The sequence below is a fragment of the Lissotriton helveticus genome, chromosome 5_1 (assembly GCF_964261635.1).
Source record: "Lissotriton helveticus chromosome 5_1, aLisHel1.1, whole genome shotgun sequence".
Classification (NCBI taxonomy): domain Eukaryota; kingdom Metazoa; phylum Chordata; class Amphibia; order Caudata; family Salamandridae; genus Lissotriton; species Lissotriton helveticus.
The window spans coordinates 1,997,852,152-1,997,875,542 of NC_136065.1; the positions used below are offsets into that span (position 1 = coordinate 1,997,852,152).

A 23,391-nucleotide genomic window follows, 5' to 3' on the forward strand; every position below is an offset into this window, starting at 1 on the left:
CGGGCCCGAGGCCTTGCCAGGGCGAAGCGCACGAATAGCGAGCGCTACTTCATCGGTAGAAAAATCCGCCTCCATAAGCTCTCGATCCGAGTCCGACAGGCTAGGCAGCGCGATATCGCGGAGCAACAGATGCGAGTCCTCCTCGGGTCTGTCCGAGACCGGCGAGTACACCTTCCGAAAATGCTGGGCAAAGATCTCAACTATCTCGACCGGGTCCACAACTGCTCATGACTTTTTAAAATGTTTTAATTCATAAATAAATGGCATTGTCATTTACATTGCCAATAGCTTAATCGTTAAATAAATGGCATTGTCATTTACAATGCCAATAGCTTAATCGCTCGCAAATGCATGACCTATTGCATTTGCACCCACATAGAGCCACACACACAAAGCCACCCACACACACATAGAGCCACCCACACAGAGCCACCCACACAGTCATTCACATAGAGCCACCTACACAGAGCCACCCTCACACAGACAGCCACCCACACATAGGGCCACCTACAAAAAAAGCTATCCACACATAGAGCCACCTACAAAAAAAGCTATCCACACAGAGCCAGCCACACACACACACACACACACACACAGAGCCACACACACACACAGAGCCACACACACACACACACAGAGCCACACACGCACACAGAGCCACACACACAGAGCCCCCACACACACAGAGCCCCCCCACACACAGAGCCCCCCACACACAGAGCCCCCCACACACAGAGCCCCCCCACACACAGAGCCCCCCCACACACAGAGCCCCCCCACACACAGAGCCCCCCCACACACAGAGCCCCCCCACACACAGAGCCCCCCCATACACAGAGCCCCCCCCACACACAGAGCCCCCCCCACACACAGAGCCCCCCCACACACACAGAGCCCCCCCCACACACATAGCCCCCCCCCACACACATAGCCCACACACACACAGAGCCCACACACACACAGAGCCCACACACACACAGAGCCCACACACACAGGGCACACACAGCCACACACACACACCGAGAGCCACACACACACCGAGAGCCACACACACACCTCTCTGCCCAGTAACGCCCTAGGGAACAGAGGCACGAAAAACCGGATCACAAGCAGGGCACAGAAGCAAAAAAAAACAGATCACAAGAAAGCGCAACCAACGAGGGGTTGGGGGGGGGGGGCAGTACAGCAAGCACAAGCAACGAGGGGGCAGGGGAGCAACACAAAAAACCAGATCACAAGCAGGGAGCAGAGGCACAAGCAGGGAGCAGAGGCACAAGCAGGGAGCAGAGGCACAAGCAGAGAGCAGAGGCACAAGCAGGATCACAAACAAGAACAACCAACGAGGAAAGAGGCAAGAAAAACGGCTCAATCAGGGGGCAGGAGGCAAGAAAAACGGCACAATCAGGGGTCAGAAGGCAAGAAAAACGGCACAATCAGGGGGCAGAAGGCACAAAAAACGGCACAATCAGGGGGCAGAAGGCAAGAAAAAACGGCACAATCAGGGGGCAGGCACAGAGGCACAACAAGCAACGAGGGGGGGGGCAGGACAGCAAGCATAACCAAGGAGGGGGGGGGGTCAGGACAGCACGCACAACCAACGAGGGGGGCAGGGGCAGGAGAGCAACACAAAAACCCGGATCACAAGCAGGTCACAGAGGCACAAAAACCCGGATCAGAAGCAGGTCACAGAGGCACAAAAACCCAGATCACAAGCAGGTCAGAGAGGCACAAAAACCCGAATCACCAGCAGGTCACAGGCACAAGCAGGGAACAGAGGCACAACAACCAGATCACAAGCAGGGCGCAGAGGCAGAAGCAGGGCGCAGAAGCAGGGCGCAGTGGCAGAAGCAGGGCGCAGAGGCAGAAGCAGGGCGCAGAGGCAGAAGCAGGGCGCAGAGGCAGAAGCAGGGCGCAGAGGCAGAAGCAGGGCGCAGGGCGCAGAGGCAGAAGCAGGGCGCAGAGGCAGAAGCAGGGAACAGAGGCACAAGCAGGGCACAGAGGCACAAGCAGGATCACAAACAAGCACAACCAACGAGAGAAGAGGCAAGAAAAACTGCACAATCGGGGCAGGAGGCAAGAAAAACGGCACAATCCGGGGGCAGAAGGCACGAAAAACGGCACAATCAGGGGGCAGAAGGCAAGAAAAGGGGCAGAAGGCAAATAAAACAGCACAATCGGGGCAGAAGGCAGGCACAACAAGCAACGGGGGGGCAGGACAGCAAGCATAACTAAGGAGGGGGGTCAGGACAGCACGCACAACCAATGAGGGGGAGCAGGGGCAGGAGAGCAACACAAAAACCCGGATTACAAGCAGGTCACAGAGGCACAAAAACCCGGATCACAAGCAGGTCACAGAGGCACAAAAACCCGGATCACATGCAGGGAACAGAGACACAAGCAGGGAACAGAGGCACAAGCAGGGAACAGAGGCACAAAAACCGGATCACAAGCAGGGCGCAGAGGCACAAGCAGGGCGCAGAGGCACAAGCAGGGCGCAGAGGCACAAGCAGGGCACAGAGGCACAAGCAGAAGCACAACCAACGAGGGAAGAGGCAAGACAAACGGCACAATCAGGGGGCAGAAGGCAAGAAAAACAGAAAATCAGGGTGCAGGAGGCACGAAAAACAGCACAATCAGGGGTGCAGGAGGCAAGAAAAACGGCACAATCAGGGGGCAGAAGGCAAGAAAAAAGGCACAATCAGGGGGCAGAAGGCAGGCACAGAGGCACAACAAGCAACGAGGGGGGCTGGACAGCAAGCATAACTAAAGAGGGGGGGGTCAGGACAGCACGCACAACCAAAGAGGCACAAGCAGGTCGCAGAGGCACAAGCAGGTCGCAGAGGCACAAGCAGGTCGCAGAGGCACAAGCAGGGCGCAGAGGCACAAGCAGGGCGCAGAGGCAAAAGCATTGAGCAGAGGCACAAGCAGGATCACAAACAAGCACAACCAACGAGAAAAAAAAGGCAAAGGCATGAAAAACGGCACAATCAGGGAGCAGAAGGCAATAAAAAACGGCACAATCAGGGGCCAGAAGGCAAGAAAAAACGGCACAATCAGGGGCCAGAAGGCAAGAAAAAACGGCACAATCTGGGGGCAGAAGGCAAGAAAAAACAGCACAATCAGGGGGCAGAAGGCAAGAAAAAATGGCACAATCAGGGGGCAGAAGGCAAGAAAAACAGCACAATCAGGGGGCAGATTGCAAGAAAAGGGGCAGAAGGCAAGAAAAACTGCACAATCGGGGGCAGAAGGCAAGAAAAACGGACAGACGGCAGAAAAACACGAGGGGGCAGGAAAGCAAGCACAACGAGGGAAGGGGGGCAGAAAAGGGGCTCTTACCTGCATTGAAAAAGCGGGCCAGTGCGCCGGTCTCCCCGAGCAGTGCTCCACACCACCACGTTTCTCCGAGGCAAAGCAGAAATGCCACGGTGAAACGCGCCGCCATTTTTCGACTGGGGGCGTGTTTTTGGGTGAGTGACGGATGATGTCACGGATAGAAAGAACCAAAAACACGCCCCCCAATCCGAAACGGACGGGGCTTAAATGGAGTGACGCCCCTCTGCTCCAATGGCTGGCCTCCGTTTAGGAAGCCAGCCAATGGAGAAGAGGGGCGGTTTAAGCCCCCTACTCCAAAACATGAAATCTTCGGCTGCGCAAACACTGCTGCGCAGTGTTACGCTACGCCTCAAACTAAAAAAGTATACAGGGGCGCCTGACTGCATTTGGCTGCCAGGAGAGTATGTCACTGAGAGGTGTAGTTGCAAGTGCTACCTTGCTGGTGATCAGCTTGCTAGAACGCGCATGCGCGCTCTTGTGAGGATCCTTTTTACGGACGCCTTTTGTCCGTAATTTTGGGTTTTGCAGGGAACAGCGCTGTTCCCTGCGTGAAGCCTCAGCCCCCTGATGGGGCCGCCTCACACTCCTCCTCGGAGCACAAGTAGCCCCCACCCGCCCATTTTCATTCTGTATGCGGCTGATTGCCACATACAGAATGACAATGGGCCAGTTTGGAGTGTTACTTACTGCATGTGGTGGCCTCCTCCTGCCACAGGCTAGGGCAGATGGAAGTAATATGCAAACGCGCCAATGCCTCTACAGAATCCAGTTCGTGAAAAAAAGCTAGTGAAACAAGTTGAAAATAATGGGCTAGAGTTCTTTCAGTTTCATCATTTTAGAAAAGTGCAGTTTCAATATTATATTCAACGAAGCCATGGTTGCTGCATTTTTATTTTATGCAACTAACAACAATTGACAAAGCCAATAGTACTGGCTTGTTGTAGGTGTAACGTTACTTGTGTTCTATATCTGGATGCAATGACAGAAGAGGCAAAATACCAGTCGGGTGGTACACTGTGCTAAGCAGAGATTTCTAGCTTAGGTGTTTTAAGCCTCACTCTTAATTACATCAAACACCCCCTTTTGAGAGCCCCACCCCTTTTTCATCCTGCCTAAAACCCTGGAAACAACACCATGTCACAGTCACCTCATGGCATGGCACTGTGCAACATGCATGGCTCATGCCTTCTACTTTTTCAGATTGCCTATGTGCAGGGGCATAGTGAACCCTCCACCCCCCCCCCCACCCCACTCCTTCTTTTATGAACTAAAGCAAGGGTGAAATTCTTGATGGGCCTCTCTGTCTGCAAGTCTGCAGCCAAAGGCTCCAGTCATAATTAATATGACAAGTTGGGCGAGTGAGTAAGTGAAGAGATGGGTGTATGGCTGGATGGATTAGTGAAAGGGTGAATGGATGAATGAAAGGGTGAATAGATGGATAATGAGCAAAAGGATGGATTGATGAGTGAAAGGGTGGATGATCGGTGAATGAATGGGTGAATGGATGAGAGACAAGGTAAATAGATGGATTTATGGGTGGAAGGGTAGATGGAATGGTAAAAGTGTGGATGGATGAGTGAAAGGGTGGATGATTGGCAAATGGATGGATGAGTGAAATGATGGATGAGTGATAGGGTCAATGGATGGATTCATGAGTGGATGAATAGAAGGATGGGTGGATGGATGGAAGGAAGGATGGCTAAGCGAAAGGGTCAATGGAGAGAGAAAGGGAGGATGGTTGGATGACTGAAAAGGTGAATGGGTGGAAGGATGAGTGACCGGGTGGATGGATGAGTAAGTGAAAGGGTGGCTGGATGGGTGAAAGGGTAAATGGCTGGATGGATGAGTGGATAAATGGCTGGATGGATGAGTGGATGATTGGGTGGAAGAGTGGATGGATGAGTGTACGGATGGACAGGGTGAAAGGATGGATGAGTGAAAGTGTGGATGGAGCGATGGATGAGTGAAATGATGGATGGAAGGATACATGATGGATAGTTTGGCAAATGGATGAATGTTTGGATATAGATGGGATTACTTGTATACTATTATGCGACCTCCTTTGATGTCTGTAAAACTTACCTTTTGAACCAAAGTTTTATCCTGAATTTTGACCTCCTGTCCTGAATTTTGACCCTTTGTCCTGAATTTTTACCCTCACCGTCCTGAATTTGCACCCATGCCAGTTGGTCACCCTAGGTATGTTTGTTATAGAGCTGGGGTAGCGATAGAGGCATGCAATACCCAGGGCACAAGTCCTAAAAAAAGAAATGGAGGGGACGCTGATGTCACAACAGGAAGTGACGTCCCGAAAGGTGGCTTGCACCATCAGACTCATTGCCTCCCCTCACTCACCCCTTAGCAAATGGAGCCACACATTCACTCTTTGGCCTCTCTGGGGCGAGATCTCGCCCCAGAGAGGCCAAAGAGTGAATGTGTGACTCCATTTGCTCCAGTTATCGAGCTCCCGGTAAAATAAGTGGAGTGACGCCGTCCCCCAGCGTGGTACCCCGACTCGAGCCCTAGCAATACCTGGCATTAGCCAATACCCTTTGATTTTACTAAAATAATATACTATACTTACTCGTAGGGGCTTTCTGTTTGTAGGGTCTTTCAGCCAGCCCTGTTCATCCATTGGTCTGTTATTGTGTCATTCACATTTTTCTTCCACCCCATACAGAATGGGGGCAAGGGATCAGCCAACATTAGCCACTGACTAACTTAACTGTGAGTGACGGCATTCTGCTCTTTCAAAAAGACAACTTCTGCATACAGTGTGAGGGGTTTCTAGGACCATGCGTGCTTTTTGAGGCCAGTCTGGAGGGCAGGACCAAACTGGGAACCCAGAGCAGCCCTGGCAATTTTTATTGGGCATTCCCCCTGCTGCTTTTGTTACTGGGGGCCGATATAGCAGCAGTGCTGCAAAATGCGGCCAATAGTAATAAACGCCCCCTGTGCTGCAAATTCGCCCCACACCCTTCCAGCCTCCCGGGGAAACGCCTGATGCCCGCTACGGGCAGTCCGGCCCTGCTGGAGGGGGACAGGATGAAGCACATTCACCAACAGTTGCTGTAAGGTAATGACTCTTCCTTGGACCCCAGGTGCTCAGGTTGGGTAGCTGGGTTACCTCATGTCCTAGAGCGGTGCAGACAGCACATTGATTCTCAAAGGCAACTGGCAGGATTTGCTCTTTAATGCACAGTTCAGTATCTTTGCTCCTCAGCAAGTACGGCGATCTCCTTGCAGGGCCATCCATCAGTTGTTCATTAAGAAGGACCCACCCCTCACGTCTGGAAGAAAAGTAGCAGTCAGGCAACACTCAACCTCTGGATCACAGTCCTTTCCAACTGCACTTGTGTGCAGTTCTGTCGTCCTGGAGTACGATAGTGATCCCCAGTTGTCAGGATGAGGACTAGCCAATCTGCTCTCCTACAGCATTCAACTGGGGTGGCAGAGTGGGCTAAAGAATGGTGATGGATTAAACCCGGATCAGTTGACTGGGGGTGAGTGCTTGTATTGTCAACTCTCCGTCCATCAATTCCTTTGGTTTTGCTTTGTTCGCCATAAGTTGGCAGGGTATGCTCAGACATGAGTCCCTTGCTCACTTTGCCACTGGATTCAAGCAAGCCCGGCTGAAGTCGGCTGCAATGCCAGAAACCGGTCCTGGGAAGCTTGTTTCCGGTCCAGGGAAGGCATGGCTTGGCAGTTCGGGCTGGACTGTTCCCATGAGGCACAGGGTCAGACTGATTTGGATATGGCCATGTCTGAACTGGGGTGGCAGAGTGGGCTAAAGAATGGTGATGGATTAAACCCAGATCAGTTGACTGGGGGTGAGTGCTTGTATTGTCAACGCTCCGTCCATCATTTCCTTTGGTTTTGCTTTGTTCATTAACAAGGACCCACCCCTCACGTCTGGAAGAAAAGTAGCAGTCTGGAAACACTCACCCTCTGGATCACAGTCCTTTCCAACTTAACTCGTGTGCAGTTCTGTTGTCCTGGAACAAGATAGTGATCCCCAGTTGTCAGGATGAGGACTAGCCAATCAGCTCTCCTACAGCATTCTCTTTCTATGGTGCTTCTCCAATCACAGAGTGCATGGTGTTTGTGTCTACTTCGCAGTCTAAGTGCCCTAAAAAGTGTGCAGGCTTCGTGTGAAATCTTGTACATGTGTGTTGGAGTCATAAACTCCTGGTACCAGTGCTGTGGAAGTCGACCATCAGAAGACGTGTGTGCACCACCTTGAAGATTAATTCCCCCTTATCTGTGTTCATTCTACTCTCTCTATAATCCTTCCCATTGGATTGCACAGGCGGCTTCTGCTGGCATTCCCAAAGTATGTATAATCCCAATAGAGCCCAATAGGCAACTATTCAATGTTAGAAGTAACAGCCCTTTATAAATTCAATTTAGGGGCCAGATGTACTAAGCATTTTAACGGTTGCAAACACTTCTATTCAGCATTTGCGACTGTTAAATTGCATTTTCATGGGGACTAATCTAATTTTAGGACTCCGAAAAGTTTTTCTGACCCCTAAAATGGGAATCTAAATGGAAACCGGTTTGGTATCTGGAAGGGGGAGGTTGAAGACTTGCCTTCCAAATACCGGTATCTTATGTATTGAAGTTTTCCAACCAACTGGTTACAAAACATTGAAATTTCATACACACCTAATTGAAGGTGGTAATGCATTCCCAAATTTGAATGTAAACAAAAAGTTTGTTGAAGAGTAAGTAGGCAGTGTTTCAGGGGACCACTGCCAACTCTAAAACATTAAAAATAAAAAAGTAAACCTATTTTTTATTTCCTTTAATTAAACTGTGCTGCATTAAAAAAAAATACATGTTTGCTCTATTGAAAAGCATTCACAGACATGGTGGTAAGCTGACCCCAGATGGCCACCGTCTCTGTGATGCCATCCAGATGACCTACCTCATTAATATTCCTGAGGTAGCTTGGATTCGGACCCACTAATGATTCCGAATTTTTTGTATGACCTATTAGTAAATAAATTGGTTATAAAAATTGTTTACTGCTTGCAGATTATGACCAGTATTTTGTGAACAGTAAAACTACATCTAGCACTAGATTCTTAGTTAACATTTCGTTTAACAAGTATTCATTTTTATTTATTTTATATCCACCAGAACCACATACTATTTTTGTTAAAGAAAGCGTGTCTCAATATTCATTAGGGTTCATGTAGGATGTCTGGGGAATTAGCAGTCATAAAACAAAGGTGCTCCATTTCAGTAGTGTGCACAGCTAATTCAAGCACCTGGACCCACCAACGATGAAAGTCTATATAAGGCAGGTCATTGAAAAATAAATTACAGCCACATTGTTCACTATCTGCACCCCTCTCCAATTGCAGATTTATTCATTAAAGCACTTTCGCAGTAGTCTGTTGTACCACATTGTGTAGTACAGAAGCATACTAAAAATACTCAAAACATGTACACCAGTAATTGTGTACCTTTTGACTACTGTGGACCCCTACTTAATCCTCACTGGAAGTTTGGGACCTTCACTGTGTCATTATTGTAATCCAGGGATCCCGGCCTACTCAGTTTCATTGATTTCGACTGCAAAACAATACACAAAAACACAGAAACAAGCATTCATCAAACAAATACACATATTATTAAAAATTTTAAATTTATATACAAATATGAAAATAAAAAAACTATAGGAAGGTTGGAGCTCAATTAAGGCCACCATTATCCATATAACATTCTATTTGGTGCACTTGCTGTGCTCCCATAATTCAATCTCAGGATGCCAACTTCATTTTTAGTCTCCAATTCCCAGTCCTTCATATTTACAGAACATTTTAACATGTTTAATTTTGCATTTTGCTTCTTTATTCACAGACATTTTATTAATTGGTAAATATTGTTTAATTTTGTAAGTAGTTGTGCACCCCTTGAGTAGGCACCCCAAGGGTCCAGAGCCTTGGTTAAGAACCACTGATGTATACCACTCTTTAAGACATTCAAAACAATAAGAGAAATATTATAGTAGGCAGACTATCAGATGGCACTTGCTCACAAGCATACTTTCATCGTAACCCAGATGTATTTCTAGAGTTTTTTTTTATAATGCTGTAAAGTCCCTAAGATCCGGCTTCATCTTATGTAGGTCCTGACTCCATCTTACCTTATGGAGCCCACCATCTTTCCTATCTTGGACACAGAAGTCGCCATATTACCTGATGTGTGCAAAACCATTGTCTGCCGCTAGACACAGATGTTGCCCAATGTTATTGATCTTAAGAACTGTGACATCTCCAAGTCATTCAATCAATGACATAGATAGAACATCTGATGCAACATTCATCTGGGACAAATGTCTACTTTTCTCAATGTCAAGGTTAAATAAGAATATTTAAAGACATTTAGCCAAAATAGTTTAGTCTGAATTAATGTCCTTTTACCTTATATGTTCATAAGGATACTTCTGGGACGCACACCTTGAAGCACATAAACTATGTGAGACATTCCTAAACTTATGTCAGAAATTCCAATTTCTGATAAGAGTTAGTATATAAGGACTCCCACTTTACCACGTGTCAGGCGACTTCCTTTGCCCATTTTATCGCCCAAAATTCTGCCTGTGATTCTGCCAGATGGTCTCACCTGCTGCCAGCACACTTCACTCTTTGCAAATGCTACATCTCTCCTGAAGCGGATAAAGCTAAGTCCCGAAGAAAGAAAGACCGACTGACTGCTACTGCAGCTTGTGTTTGCCCTTCGTGGGGAACACTATCTTCACACCTCCACTGATTAAGACCGCTTTTGCTGTCAACAAGGTATGTGATGCTTCTCTTGCCTCTAAGAAGCTCTAGACTGCAAGTTGCTCTGCCTTCCATGCTTCCTTATTATAGTATAGAAGTAGATGTTCGCGTATTAGGCTCTAGATGTAATTTTAAACATGTTAAAAATTGTCATTTTATTCTGGTTACTTATAACATGTCTTCTTGCTGTTTTTATCATAGTCTGTGTCGTTGTTTTAGATGTACTGAGAAACAGAGTTTGCCTTAAAAGTGTTAATTCTTAGTGGAGTGTGTGTGGAGTTGGTGTGATACTACGAATAACAAGATAGGTTGGTTACTGTTACCACGGTGCCCCTGATCCATTTATAGGATTGTTATTAACTCAAAAGCTGTATCTCTATTTCAGTAACACATTGATTAGTGTTATGCAGAGCTATAATACCCTGTCTTTCTAATTCCTCATGGTGCATTGAAACCAAGTGGATGGATAAGCACCCCTTGTAGAGTCATGACAGTCGTAACTTGCACAGCAATAACTTCACTCTCCATTCTGCTTCACACATCATGTGTACCCTGGCAAGGGGACCCGCCTCACATATAACACAATGTCATTGTCAAATGAGATGCCAAAACTGCTTCAGCAATTCAGCATGTTACTGTGGGTATGACTACCTACTTACACAAATTTCATCATTGTGTTGGGAAGAGTTGCTTGCTAAACTCCGTGCTGGTTCTGTTTTCTTTGTATAGACTATCTTTACCTTAGAAAATTGTGTGCTTAGCGCTCGGTAGAAACAGACCATTACCTCATAGAGCCCTGCAGCAAGAATCAGTAACACTTGGCTCTTGTGGGCAGTGGGCACAGACAGTGGCATACACCGATAGCGCTCTGAGTTTGCAAGGGGATACAGAAGTGGGAAAGGGAAATGTCAGTGAGTCTGACCACGCCTGAGAAAATCTGTTCCAGTGATTGACGATATTCACAACTTTTGTGCATCAGTTATTTCACCATTAAATTCACCATGTGAGTCCCCTTTCGGGGAGAACATGCCATGTGAGGTGTTTTCCCAGAGAGCCAAAATAACATGCCATCAGAGTTATTGCCAGGTAGTATATCCTCGAAGTAACTTCCTAAATAGCGCACCATTGGGGTTAGTGCCCTTGTAGTATGTCCTCAGCTGTGTTGCCCTGATAACATGCCAGGGCATCTTCATGGATCTTTGGCAGTTGTCTGTGGTCAGTAACAGGCTACAATATTGTTATCAAAAGATAAATGTAGAACAAGAATCTCAGCCTCTGAAGGATATTTGTTGTTGTTGTAATACTTTATTCGATACATTTATCATAAAAGTACAAACATAAATGGTACATAAAAAAGTTTATCGAGTATTACAATTCCTCCTAAAAACATGACATCAATACAAACATTTAAGAGCTGGGGGGAAAATATCGTAATTAAAATTCATACTAAAAGGTGATCTGTACATGGGTGGGACAACAATTTTGACCGAATAATCCAGGCGCTAGCCAAGAACTTAGCAACCCCGCAGATAATAAACATAGAGGTAGTGTTAGTTAAAATAATACGGAGAGCTGATCTATGGTCCCTAACTCCTAACACTTTGCAGACTGGCTTCAACCATCTAACTCTAGCCTGCTTGTATGCTTTTACATCCAAAGAAAAAATGGCCTAGAGATTCTTCCGGACATGGGCAACCTGGGCATTTTAAATCATCTTCCCTCCTATCCTTCCAACCCTCCATGAAATTTTTGAGAGGAAGGGTGCCATATCTTAATTTCAGAAACAGGGTTCTGTCTCGAGGGGTCTGAATTAAATCCTGAAATGGCTCTAACTTTACAAGGAGCTGGTGTTCAAAAAAATTTGTTTGTTAGGGGACCCCAGTTTGGGTTATGCAAATCCTTGGCCTCTACCCACTCCCAATATAATTTTTTTTACTGTTTGTTTGGGTGAGGGGGATTGGGAGGCCCAGGAGCCACTCAAGCCTATAGATACCACAAGCTTCTTTAAATTGTTTAGCCACTTTATTTTGTTTGAAACATTCAGACTAATTAGCTCGTCCAACACTAGAGCATATTTCGCTAATTCCGGGGTCCTTCTAAGGCGCACCCAGAATAGCAATGGTCGGAGTTGAACTATTTCAGCAATCGATCTTTTGCCCATGTCAAGAAATAATGGTTTCAGGGGGGTAGAGAGAGGGAGTGAGACCATGTCTCATAAACTTGTTCTGTCACTACCAATGCCTTAGTGTTCTCGGCGCCCCATAATTCGGATCCGTAGACGGCAGAAGCTAATGCTTTCCCCTCATAGACTGCCAGGGCGGGGGCTATTGGTCTACTAATTGAAAGTCACTGATTCTTTAGTATTGCACCAGACACCCTTTTAAGATTTAAAACCATTTTACACAAATGGGATTCCCAGCTCATATTCTTACTGAGCCTAACCCCTAAATAATCAAATTTATCCACTACCTCTAAAGGGGACCCATTCAATGAGAGAGAAGCCTTCCTATAGTTTCTTTTGGCAGACATAACCATCAACTTTGTTTTCGTAGTGTTCACCGTTAACCCACGGTCTTTGCAAAAGACATTAAAATGATCAAGCCGTTTTTGCAGGCCCTTGGGGGTTTTGGACATCAGGAGGGTGTCGTCAGCAAAGAGGAGTGTGGGTGTTTTCTCCCCGGCAAGGACAGGGGCATCCGCTGGGTCTTCCCTCAAATGGTCCACCACCCCATTTATAAAGAGAGAAAACAAGGTCGGGACCATCACACATCCCTGCCGCACCCCTCTACTGACTGGAACCCTCCTGGTCAATTGGCCCTGATTCCCCCATCGAATCCTAGCATAGTTTTCTTCATGGAGTTTAATAATAAACTGCAACAAATAACTAGGGAACCTCTTATCCATGAGGACCTCCCAGAGTTTAACACGTGGGATGACATCGAAAGCTGTTTTCAAGTCTATGAAAGCCAGGTATAAACTACCCCTGGTAATAGACACTGACTTCCAATAGACTGCACAGAACTGGAAAACCTGATCCATGGCGCCTACATTGCGCCTAAACCACGCCTGGAAGTGGGTCAAGATGTCCCCTTCCATTAACCATATCTCAGTCCGGTTTATGATGACCCTGCCAACTACTTTCTGGATGGTATCAATTAGACTAATAGGTCTGCCATCAGAGTTATTGCCAGGTAGTATAGCCTCGAAGTAACTTCCTAAATAGCGCACCATTGGGGTTAGTGCCCTTGTAGTATGTCCTCAGCTGTGTTGCCCTGATAACATGCCAGGGCATCTTCATGGATCTTTGGCAGTTGTCTGTGGTCAGTAACAGGCTACAATATTGGTATCAAAAGATAAATGTAGAACAAGAATCTCAGCCTCTGAAGGATATTTGTACATTGTGCTATGTTATTATAACACAATATCTGTATGGCTTCAAAATATAGACTTTCTTCTTTTAGGAGAAGTTTCAGAGTTATCTAGACTCTTTGGAGAAGAAGCTGAAGGATGTTCTCAAACTGCATCGCAAAGAAGAGACGAAAGTGAGACACCTGGAGGTAAGGGAACAGAAATTGATACACCAGTATTATGGAAAAAGGAAACCAAACATTATCTTGTTGTATCAGTTTCCAACAGAGCCACAGCATTCATGTCGGGGTCGGACATATCTGAGTTAGGGGCGTCCTGACTAGGCTTTGAATCTGCAACTTCCATGTACACAGAAGCATAATGTTACTTTAACCGCTTCAGTGCGGCGCGAATTTTCGCGCTGTGCTGAGCGTTCTATTGAGCCTATGGGCTCATGACAGAACGGTTCCGTCATGAGCACAGCTCAACCGACGCTCATGACGGAACCGTTCCGTCATGAGCATCGAAGGGGTTAAGGACCAGGGTTTTCCAGAGTTTTTGTTTTGATATGCTTTAATTGTATCCCTTACTTATTCTTAGATACCTTCTGGAGTGGCATTAACCACAGTTAAAGGGGTGATGGTAACAAGGGTATCATTAAAGTATATTTCTACATGTTTAGGAATGGTTGTGTAGTCTCTAGTGTAGTTTATAGTTCTCCTCCTGGTATTTGGTGGATTTTCCTGTAAGTGTAGTTTGACAATGGTCACTGGGAAGGTCTGCATTGCTCGAGCTTCCACTGTAACATCCGTAATTATAATGTTTTACAATAATATATCATTCAATATCAACATTGTCTAATACTCAGTATGAATATGGTTGAGGCGGTCAGCCTTTATCAGTTACTCGTAGGTGCTCGTTGCAATATGGTAAGAACAGGCATTGATCTCTACTTAACAGACGTGGTATGTATACCAGGCTGTGTTCAACGATTTAAGTGTTTAGTCTCAATAGCAGACACAGTCCTATTCTAATTGCCTTATATAAAGCCTCTGTAGGGAGTAGGTGACATGTGGTTCAACTTCTTTGCTTAGTACCTAATTCTTAAGAGTGGAGGCTTAGCTGTCACCTTTCAACCACATAGGTTTTGCCTTCTTGCTCTGCCCCACTGTTGGAAATGACCCTTTTTGCAGGGTATTCCCAAACTTTTTGCTTCTTCCTCCCTTATTTTTCCTGACCCGTGGTTGTTGGCAATAGGACTCTGGGCACTTTACCACTGTTGTTCAGGGCTAAAGTGCATATGCTTTCTGTATAAATTGTTATTGTAATTAGTTATCCATGATTGGCATATTTGTATCACCAAGAAGTCCCTAGTAAAGGGCACTGAGTGTGCCAGGGCTGGTAATTCAAAAGCTACTAGTGGACCTGCAGCACTGATTGTGCCACCCACACGAGTAGCCCTAAAATGGTGTCTCAGGCCTGCCACCACAGTGCCTGTGTGCAGTCTGTGAACTGCCATGTCAACCTGGCCAGTGTCCCCACTGACCAGGCCGAACCCTTCCCTTTCTGTACACATTGATCACCCCTATGGAAGGCCCAAGGTTCCCCCTTGGGCAGGGTGCAGTGTATGTGAAAGGTAGAGCATGTACTAGTGCAGGTGACATGCTCTGGTAGTGAATGACAGCCATGTTCGTTTTTCACTATTATAAAGCTATCTTGCCCCATAGGATTTCCTGGGGAATGCTGGCTACAGTGACTACCAGCATATCTTCCCATAGGAGCAAAGTAGGACATAAACGTTTAGTATCCCTGAACTCAGAATTTAATAACACATCTTTTAGGAAAGTTTGTTTTTAAATCCTGTGTTTGAGAACAGCACTTTTAGAAAGTGGTTGTTCTCTTGTCTGACCTTTCTGTGTGCCTTGGCTTGTTTTGTGAATTGACTGTCTGGTTTGTGAGTGACAGGGGCTGGGTGGCTCCCAGAGGCTGAGTGGGACATCCCTGGGCTGAATAGCTCCATCTGTATCTAGAGCGGTGGGAGGAGTTGCACCTGGGACCTGAATAAGACCGTGCCTGCCCCCCACAGTGCCGGCTCCAACCCCGGTGGTGCGACTGAGGTCTCTGCCCTGCACTGTGAAAGGAGAGAAGGAATCATGTCAACAAAGTGCTCCATGACTGTGCTTTCCCTCCACAATGCTGGCTCCACCTCCTGCTGGGCGACTGAAGACCCTGCCCCTCTCTCTGAAAGGAAAGGAGAAGCCAGGAAAACAAAGTGCTCAAGGAACACCCAGAACTGGTTCAGACCGGGCTCAGAGCCCTCCTGCACAAAGGGAACAAAGACTTTCAAGGTTATAAGTACAGGACCCCTGACCACAGAAAATTAGATCATTTTGGAATCAAGAAGGAACCTCTGCCAAGGAGAAAGCTGAAACTGAAGAAGGCAGACTGTCCTGCTGCTGCTCTGCTGGACTGGACTGCTGTTGCTCTGCTGGACTGGACTGCTGTTGCTTTGCTGCGAAGGAGAGGGGAAGGACTTTGCTTTGTGCTGTGTCCCCTTGCTTTAAGGAATCTCCAAGGGCCTGAAGAAGAGCTGGCTCCCTGTTAAGAAGTCCCAGGAACAAAAGGACTTCACCCCCAGCTTCCCTGAGCTCTATTGAGAGAGTTCTGTCCTTCCTGGAGTGTGTGGCCCGTGTGTAGTGCCTCTGGAAGTTGTACCTGTGTTGGGAAGCTGGAAATCAAGCTTTTAAAGAACTTTCTGCAAGTTTTGTCGCAAACCCGGCTGAGCGAGAAAATTCCCGCCGCTACGAAGACCGAGATCGTTGCAGCGCCTTTTGCCGCTGCCTGAAGACGTCGCATCCTTCGTTGGCGTGAAGATTTCTGCTACTGCAAACATCGTCGCAGAGCCTGTCATCGCTGGGTGAGATCACCACATCACGTCGCTGCGAGGATCGTCGCAGGGCCATCGCATCGAGGAGCTGCGAGAGGAAGATCGCTGCTGGATCGCGCATCGTCGCCCCGGAGATCGTCGCTACCCCCGAGAGTCATTGCATCGTGCCTTTGCAGGAGTAAACTTCCTATGAAACCTATGCACTGGAATCCATACAAGGTATCGCAACCCTCCCCATACAGACCGGACTCGTCTCAACACGCTGCTACATCCAGCGGCATTGTCGCATCGCCTCCCCAAGGTCTCAGGAGTGTGCATCGCTTGTTTTCCACCGCACCAGCTTCTGTTTTCGAACTTTGTCGCATTTAAAGATACTGTTGGCTAAACGTGACGCAACGGTGAACTTTTCAGGCAACTGTGGATTATTTTGTTGCTAACATTAAGAACTCTTTTGCAACCATATTCTTGAACTGTGTATGTTGGATTTTTGTCGTTTTGGTCTTGTGTAGTTTAGATTAAATACCTTTATTTTTCTAAACTGTTGTGGAGTCAGTTTGTGGTGTTTTCACTGTGTTACTGTGAGTTTTGGTACAAATACTTTACACATTGCCTCTGATTAGCCTTGACTGCTCGTGCCAAGTTACCAAGGGGGTGAGCAGGGGTTATCTCAGAGGGTTTCCTACTTACCCTGACTAGAAGCAAGGGTCCCTATTGGACAGTGGCACCTGCCTCTGCCAACTAGAGACCCCCCAGTTCTAACACCCACCCACTAACCTGCTTAACACTCTCAGAGTATTAACCTACAGTGCAGTGCTTGGGTTGTCTGCTGCAGCAATGACTGAGAGGACTGGCCTGCACCAACCATCTGACCAACAAACCCATGCTCCTTTTATTTTATCAGCTCCAAATCCAGTTCTGGGTAAGTGGTGCTACTGCTACATATTAGCACCTTTATCCACCAGGACAGAAAAATCCTTTGCATGACAGAATGGTCAACCAGAGTTAGAAAGGAAAGCACGTCTGCATCCGTCCGTGCCTGGACCGTGCTTCGTGCCAGATGCCATGGTCCTCCATTCTCCTGTCGCTACCCCTCTGTGATCCTCTGTGCCCTCAATAACAGCCATTGCTCCCCACGCTGCTGCTCGCTACACCAAACAACACAGAGGGCTTCCTGGAGGTTCCATGCTCTAATCCACACCAAACAGTCACTGGAACTGTATCGCCAGCACCCAACACCACCCCTCTCTTTCACACAGTCCGCAACCACTAACACAACACTCAAACGCAGATGCATGTTCCTCAACACCCACTCCCTCACCAAACACACCCCAAAGATCTGGGATCTGCTGCATAACAACGTCCCAGGCCTACTTTTTCTCAAAGAAGCCTGGCTGAAGCCCTCATTGGCAACTGATATCGCCACAGTGACCCACCCCTACACATCTATGAGATTGTTAGGCAAGAGAGACTTCAAGCCCTAGGTGAAATTGCCATCACCCACAAGAACACCGTCGGCTGCAGCACTGCCATAGACACGTCAGCCCCTAACATGGAACACCTGCCGATCAAGCCCCATATCACATCCAACTTCACCCTAGGCAGCATTGTCATCTACAGACCACCAGGACTGCACACCCACACTATCACAAACTTTATCGCAAAACTCACCTTCAACACTAGCAATTAAATACTACTCAAAGTCTTGAACTTCCAATTGGAAGACCATGCCTGCCCTCAACTCGAAAGCTCTCATCAAATAACTGGGACATGTGGGCGTCACCCAACAAGTAAAGGGACCTACCCACGTTGCCGGACACCTCATGGGCCCGATTGTAACCAGCTTCAACAACAGCAGAGTTGATGAGCCCATGCCTGCCTTCTGCAAAGACCACACATTCATCAAGTTTAGCATCCCTGTCCTAATACACATAAATCACCACAAGACCGGCCTGCCGAACATCAAACAGCATCACTGACAAGGACTCGAGTACTGCTCTCAATAACCACCGACCCGTACACAGTAACAGTCTTCCTAAAGCTATCCAGAATTAAAAAAATTGGATCGCCTTCTGTGCCTGCTCCCTGGCCCCCCTCAAACACAGCTATTCAACAAGATCAAGATCCCAGGCCAGGTGCTACACAAGGGAACTAAGACTGATGAAATGGCACTAACATTTGGAGCACAAGTGTATAATGAGCCAGTACGATGCAGACAGAAACAAGTTCAAATCTGCCCTGAGACGCTGCCACCAAATGATCCTGACCACCAAACATGGTGCTCTGGTGGACCCCAAAAGAAACCAAGAAATATTCACCATTATTTTTTTTATTTTGTAATTTTTTTTATCCTCATTCACCTCTGACCACAATAATCACTGCAAACGTCTGTTCCTAAGAAGCCCTGGTAGCAGATTTAGGAAGCCTCTCCCCTGTGCTACACTTAGATACCGGAAGGTACTGTCCCAAAAGGGTAAGGTCACTCTCAAATTTGGTTGGGTATAGACCGGCAGCTGCTAGAAAAACTCAAGGAAACTGAAATGGAGGGGCCCAACGCAGCCTAGAGAGATCCAGAGAGGTATAATCGTAGGGCAAGTTCGTTGAGATTGCGAGACTCTACTCCATTTTCTCCCGCCTCTTTATCCAGCCATCTCAATAGAAAGTGCCAAAGGACCTTCTTCCTCTTGGATGGGTTCCCCCTCAAATCTAACTTGGATGTTCAAATTACGGATTCTAGCCAGTCCGCATGCTGGAGGGGAGGGGTGGGTGAGCATTCCACCTACCTATGTTAGTTTAGACTCCAGCCACTCACCTGAAGTCCACGGATGTTTGCAGGGGCGATGATAGTTCTCGAGTCCTCTTGGAACAATTCTCAGCGCTACTGAATGGGAACAGGAGCTCTGACAGATGTTCCAAAAGGGAAGGGGAATTGGGAAGACAAGAGACCGCAACCGTCTGGACCAGCCAGGTTTTGAATTTTCACCAGGAGTGTGCTGCACCTTATTGTCAACTTGTAACCAAGCAGGACACTTAATAATGTATATTAGTTTACAGCTTATTCATATTTAACATTAACAATTTCTGCTTTTTAGGTTTACCTCAGATATATTAGTGGTCGCACTAGATTTCACTCTTTAACCTTTTAGGGAGCTTTAGCTGAGACTGGACTGTTGATATTTTCTCTATGTACCTAAATCACACTATAGAGAAACAGGAGACACACACATTAAACAAAGTATTCCTAATCAACATGAATCACTGATTTCCTTGACATGAGTTCAATACCTTGGAGTTTGTAATCAGGGGGTTTTAAGAGGTTTCTCTAAGTTTCAACTTTGACCAAAATATAAAACCTCAAAGTCTTAAAGTCCAAAGTCTTGTTACTCTTGATAGAAAGAAAGTCTTTTGGATTACTGTCTTTTTAATATTCACTACAATCAACAACGAGTGATCAAATTAAAGCATCAGCGCTATTTGGTTCATATGCGATGCATTAGAAGTAACCAATGTGCCAGAATAAAGGACAAAATGTTCAAAATGTTCACCAAGCGTTAATAAACATTTGGGCTAAAGTTCTAACTCTATTTAACAGAAGCGCAATGCTCTTTCTTAGAACTAAATGCCATTAATCAGTCAATGTGTGGTAAAACCTACAAGCTAATCTGTACTTAGCTTGAAATCGTTGCAGAGCCTTCTGTAGTTTGACACGAGTTCTGGAATCCTTGATGGTCTTTCAATGCACGCTGAAAAGTCTTGAAGGCGTCGCGAGGGTTTCCTTGACAACAGAACGCCTGCTCTCTCGGCGATGGAAACAAAAAGCCAAGCGCTCGTGACGTGTTAGGTGTGGTTATTTATACCCAACAGCCGGGCGTTGGCCTCAAGGCACATAACAATACCAGATTACAAGTAATCCGGAACAGAGACATGATTCGTAAAAACAACAAAAGGATGGCAGCAAATGATACCTGCCTGATGTTGTTGTGAGTTCCTAACAGTCCTCCCCCAAAGGTCCCAATCCTGGACGTGGCTTAGAGGGATTCTCTTAATGGAATTGTCTGACTAATCGTGGGGCATGCACGGAAGAAGCTGGTTCCCACAAATTCTCCTCTGGACCATAACCTTTCCATGCCAGAAGATAATTTAGTGTTGCTCGAATACGAGCAGAATCGAGTACCTTGGCTATCTCAAATTCCCAGTGTTCATGGACCTTAACAGGAGGGGTTGGGGGGCCTGCTCGAGTATCGTTGGAGGATGGTTTTACTAAGGATACATGAAACACAGGATGAAATTGGAAATCAGCAGGGAGATCTAATTCTATAGTTACTGGGTTAATAAGTCTTTTGACCGGGAAAGGGCTTAGGTATTGTGGATGCAATTTATGGGAACCACTCAACCTAAGATTTTTTACAGAGAGGCACACCTGATCTCCTACGGTGTAAGGGAGAGCTGGTCTTCTATGTTTGTCTGCTTGCTTTTTCATTTGTTGCTGATATGTTTGTAGATGTTGTTTTACCTGTGTCTGTATATTTATCAAATTATCATGATGGTCCCGTACTGCCGGCAACTTTAAATAAACAGGTGAGTGTATAGGAAGCATTCGGGGATGATAACCCAAAAGACAGAAAAAAGGGGAAACTCCTGTGGCTGTGTGTATGGTATTGTTATAAACAAATTTCACTATAGGTAGAGCCTTATCCCATTCTGTTGTCCAGGTAGAAATTAGAAAACGTAAAGTTTGTTCCATGGTCTGATTTAATTGCTCTGTTTGACCATCCGTTTGAGGTTGATAAGCGGAAGACAAACGGACATCAATGGCAAGGGAAAAACAGAGGGCTTGCCAAAATTTGGAGACTAATTGTGGACCCCGATCGGAAATTATGGTGGTTGGCAGGCCATGTGCCCGTACAATATGGTGTAAGACCAACATGCTTGGTTCCTTAGAGGGCATTTGTTTTAATGGATAGAATTTAGCCATTTTCACATAATCAATGACCAGCCATATAATGGAATGAACATTTGATTTTGGCAAGTCGGTGACGAAATCCATACTTGGGGTATGCCAGGGCAAGGGTGGTATGGGCATAGTTTGTAGTAAACTGGCATGGGCTACATGGGAAGCTTTGGATTGTATGCAGGTGAGACAAGATTGTACATAATATCTGACATCATCTGATAAAGTAGGCCACCAAAAAGTTTGTTCACATAGTTCGAATGTCTTCCTAAAACCAGGGTGACCAGCGAGGACAGTATCATGATTCCAGAATAAAACCGTATTGCGTAAGTTGGTATTGGGAACATATAAACGTTTTTTAAAGTATACCAACTCATCCTTTTTAATGGTATCCGGTGGTATGGGTGCAGTCTTTAGTCCCTGTTGTGTAAGAGTGAGAACAGCATAAGAATCGCATAATCAATAATTTTGTGTTCAGGAATGATGGGAGTAGAAGATTTTATTGGTTTATCAGCATTTGGGTAGTTTAATCGTGATAAAGTGTCTGCCTTTTGTTGTTCCTTATCGGGTCTGTACCTGATTATGAAGTCAAACTCATTAAAGAATGATAACCACCATAATTGGCGTGATGGCAATGCTTTCACCTTCTGATCAGACTGCCGTAATCTTCAGTTTTAATAGATGGTAACCGTGTGACGGGCTCCTAATAGATAATGTCGGCATTCCTGAAAGGCCATGTCACGTCGCACAAGAAGGGGAGAGGCTTGATGTGGTTTTAAAGAAACAGGTTTTATTTGTTTGATCCACAAATGAGAGGTCGAATGTCTCTTTAAAGGTTCCGGTGATCTGGCGTCTTCTCTGTCGCTGCTGTCTCCTTCTCCGCCTATGGTTTCCAGCAGACGGGCCCTCAGTAAAACAAACAAAGGAAACGGTTACCTTTCTGCCCAAATCTCCATATGAAAAGAAACTAGCCTGCTAGTTAAATCATACAATACCCCTTCCCTGAGGTTTTTTTATTCACAACCCAAAAGGGGATTTTAGGTGAGATGAACCGGCTTTTCTTCACTACGACTCAGGGACTCCTCTAACCGGGCGGTCCCTGTGAATAGTTTAGCCTGTCTCTCTTTTCTTCCTCCTCCCCTCTCGCCAAAACCGGGATTTTTTTACCCGCCCCTCTTACAACCCCGAGTAGCTGGCCTGGACTACCCACCACTGTGTTCACAGCCCTTTTGAGCACTTACCTGAGGCCGGGACCCGCTTTCAGGATCCCGGCGGTACCGTCCGTAGCGGCTTTCTCGGACCACGTCCCGGCTTCTCCAGGGGCTTCTATGGCTTCGCCTCGCACCGTCCCAGTCTCCGGTTCACTTCCGCCTGTTCCTCGGCTTCGTCTCGACTTGCTCTGGTCTTTTGCTTCGTCTCCCTCTCGTCTGTCTCCCTCAATGGTTCCGCCTCGCTGCCATCTCTGCTCTCCGGTCCCACACCTAGCTCGGCTGTTACCACTCCTTTTTCTCTGCTCATGCCCCGCTCAGGACTTGTGAGCATGGTTCCCACAAGGTGGGGCTGGGAAGTGCCCCCGGGGTACTCGGGTGTGTCATCTTTGCCGATCGGTTCAGTCGGCTCGTCACAGAGCCTCCCCTCCAGTCATGGCCGATCGGGCTATATAGACACAGGGGTACGGGAAAGGAAATCCACGTTAGTCTGCAGCGCTCCAGGGCGGTGAGTAACCTGGAACGAAAAGGGTTGCAAAGCTAAAAACCAACGAAGTATCCTGGCATTGGTATCCTTATGTCTAGCCAACCAAACCAGGGGAGCATGGTCCGTAAGCAGGGAAAAAGGGTGGCCCAGGAGATAGTATTGTAGGGCCTGGACAGCCCAGCGTATAGCCAGGCATTCCTTCTCGATAGTGGAATACTTCTGTTCCCTGGGCAACAGTTTTCGGCTCAGGAATACCACGGGTTGCAAAGTGCCTGTAGTGGATTCTTGGGATAAGACAGCCCCCAGGCCAAGGTCAGAGGCATCCATTTGTAATGTGAATGGGGACGAAAAGTCAGGGCACTTCAACACGGGATGATGACTTAGGT

The 23,391-nt window shown here is 46.7% G+C and overlaps 1 protein-coding gene across 2 annotated transcripts in view; it reads left to right on the forward strand.

The window, feature by feature from the left end:
- Positions 1 to 23,391, forward strand: part of LOC144756151 (E3 ubiquitin-protein ligase TRIM39-like) — a 526,925-nt gene that overhangs the window by 136,576 nt on the left and 366,958 nt on the right. For both annotated transcript variants that reach the window (XM_078645729.1, XM_078645728.1), the window contains exon 3: positions 13,589 to 13,684. In XM_078645729.1, coding sequence (XP_078501855.1) covers positions 13,589 to 13,684 — 96 coding nt within the window. The remainder of the gene's footprint in view (positions 1 to 13,588; positions 13,685 to 23,391) is intronic.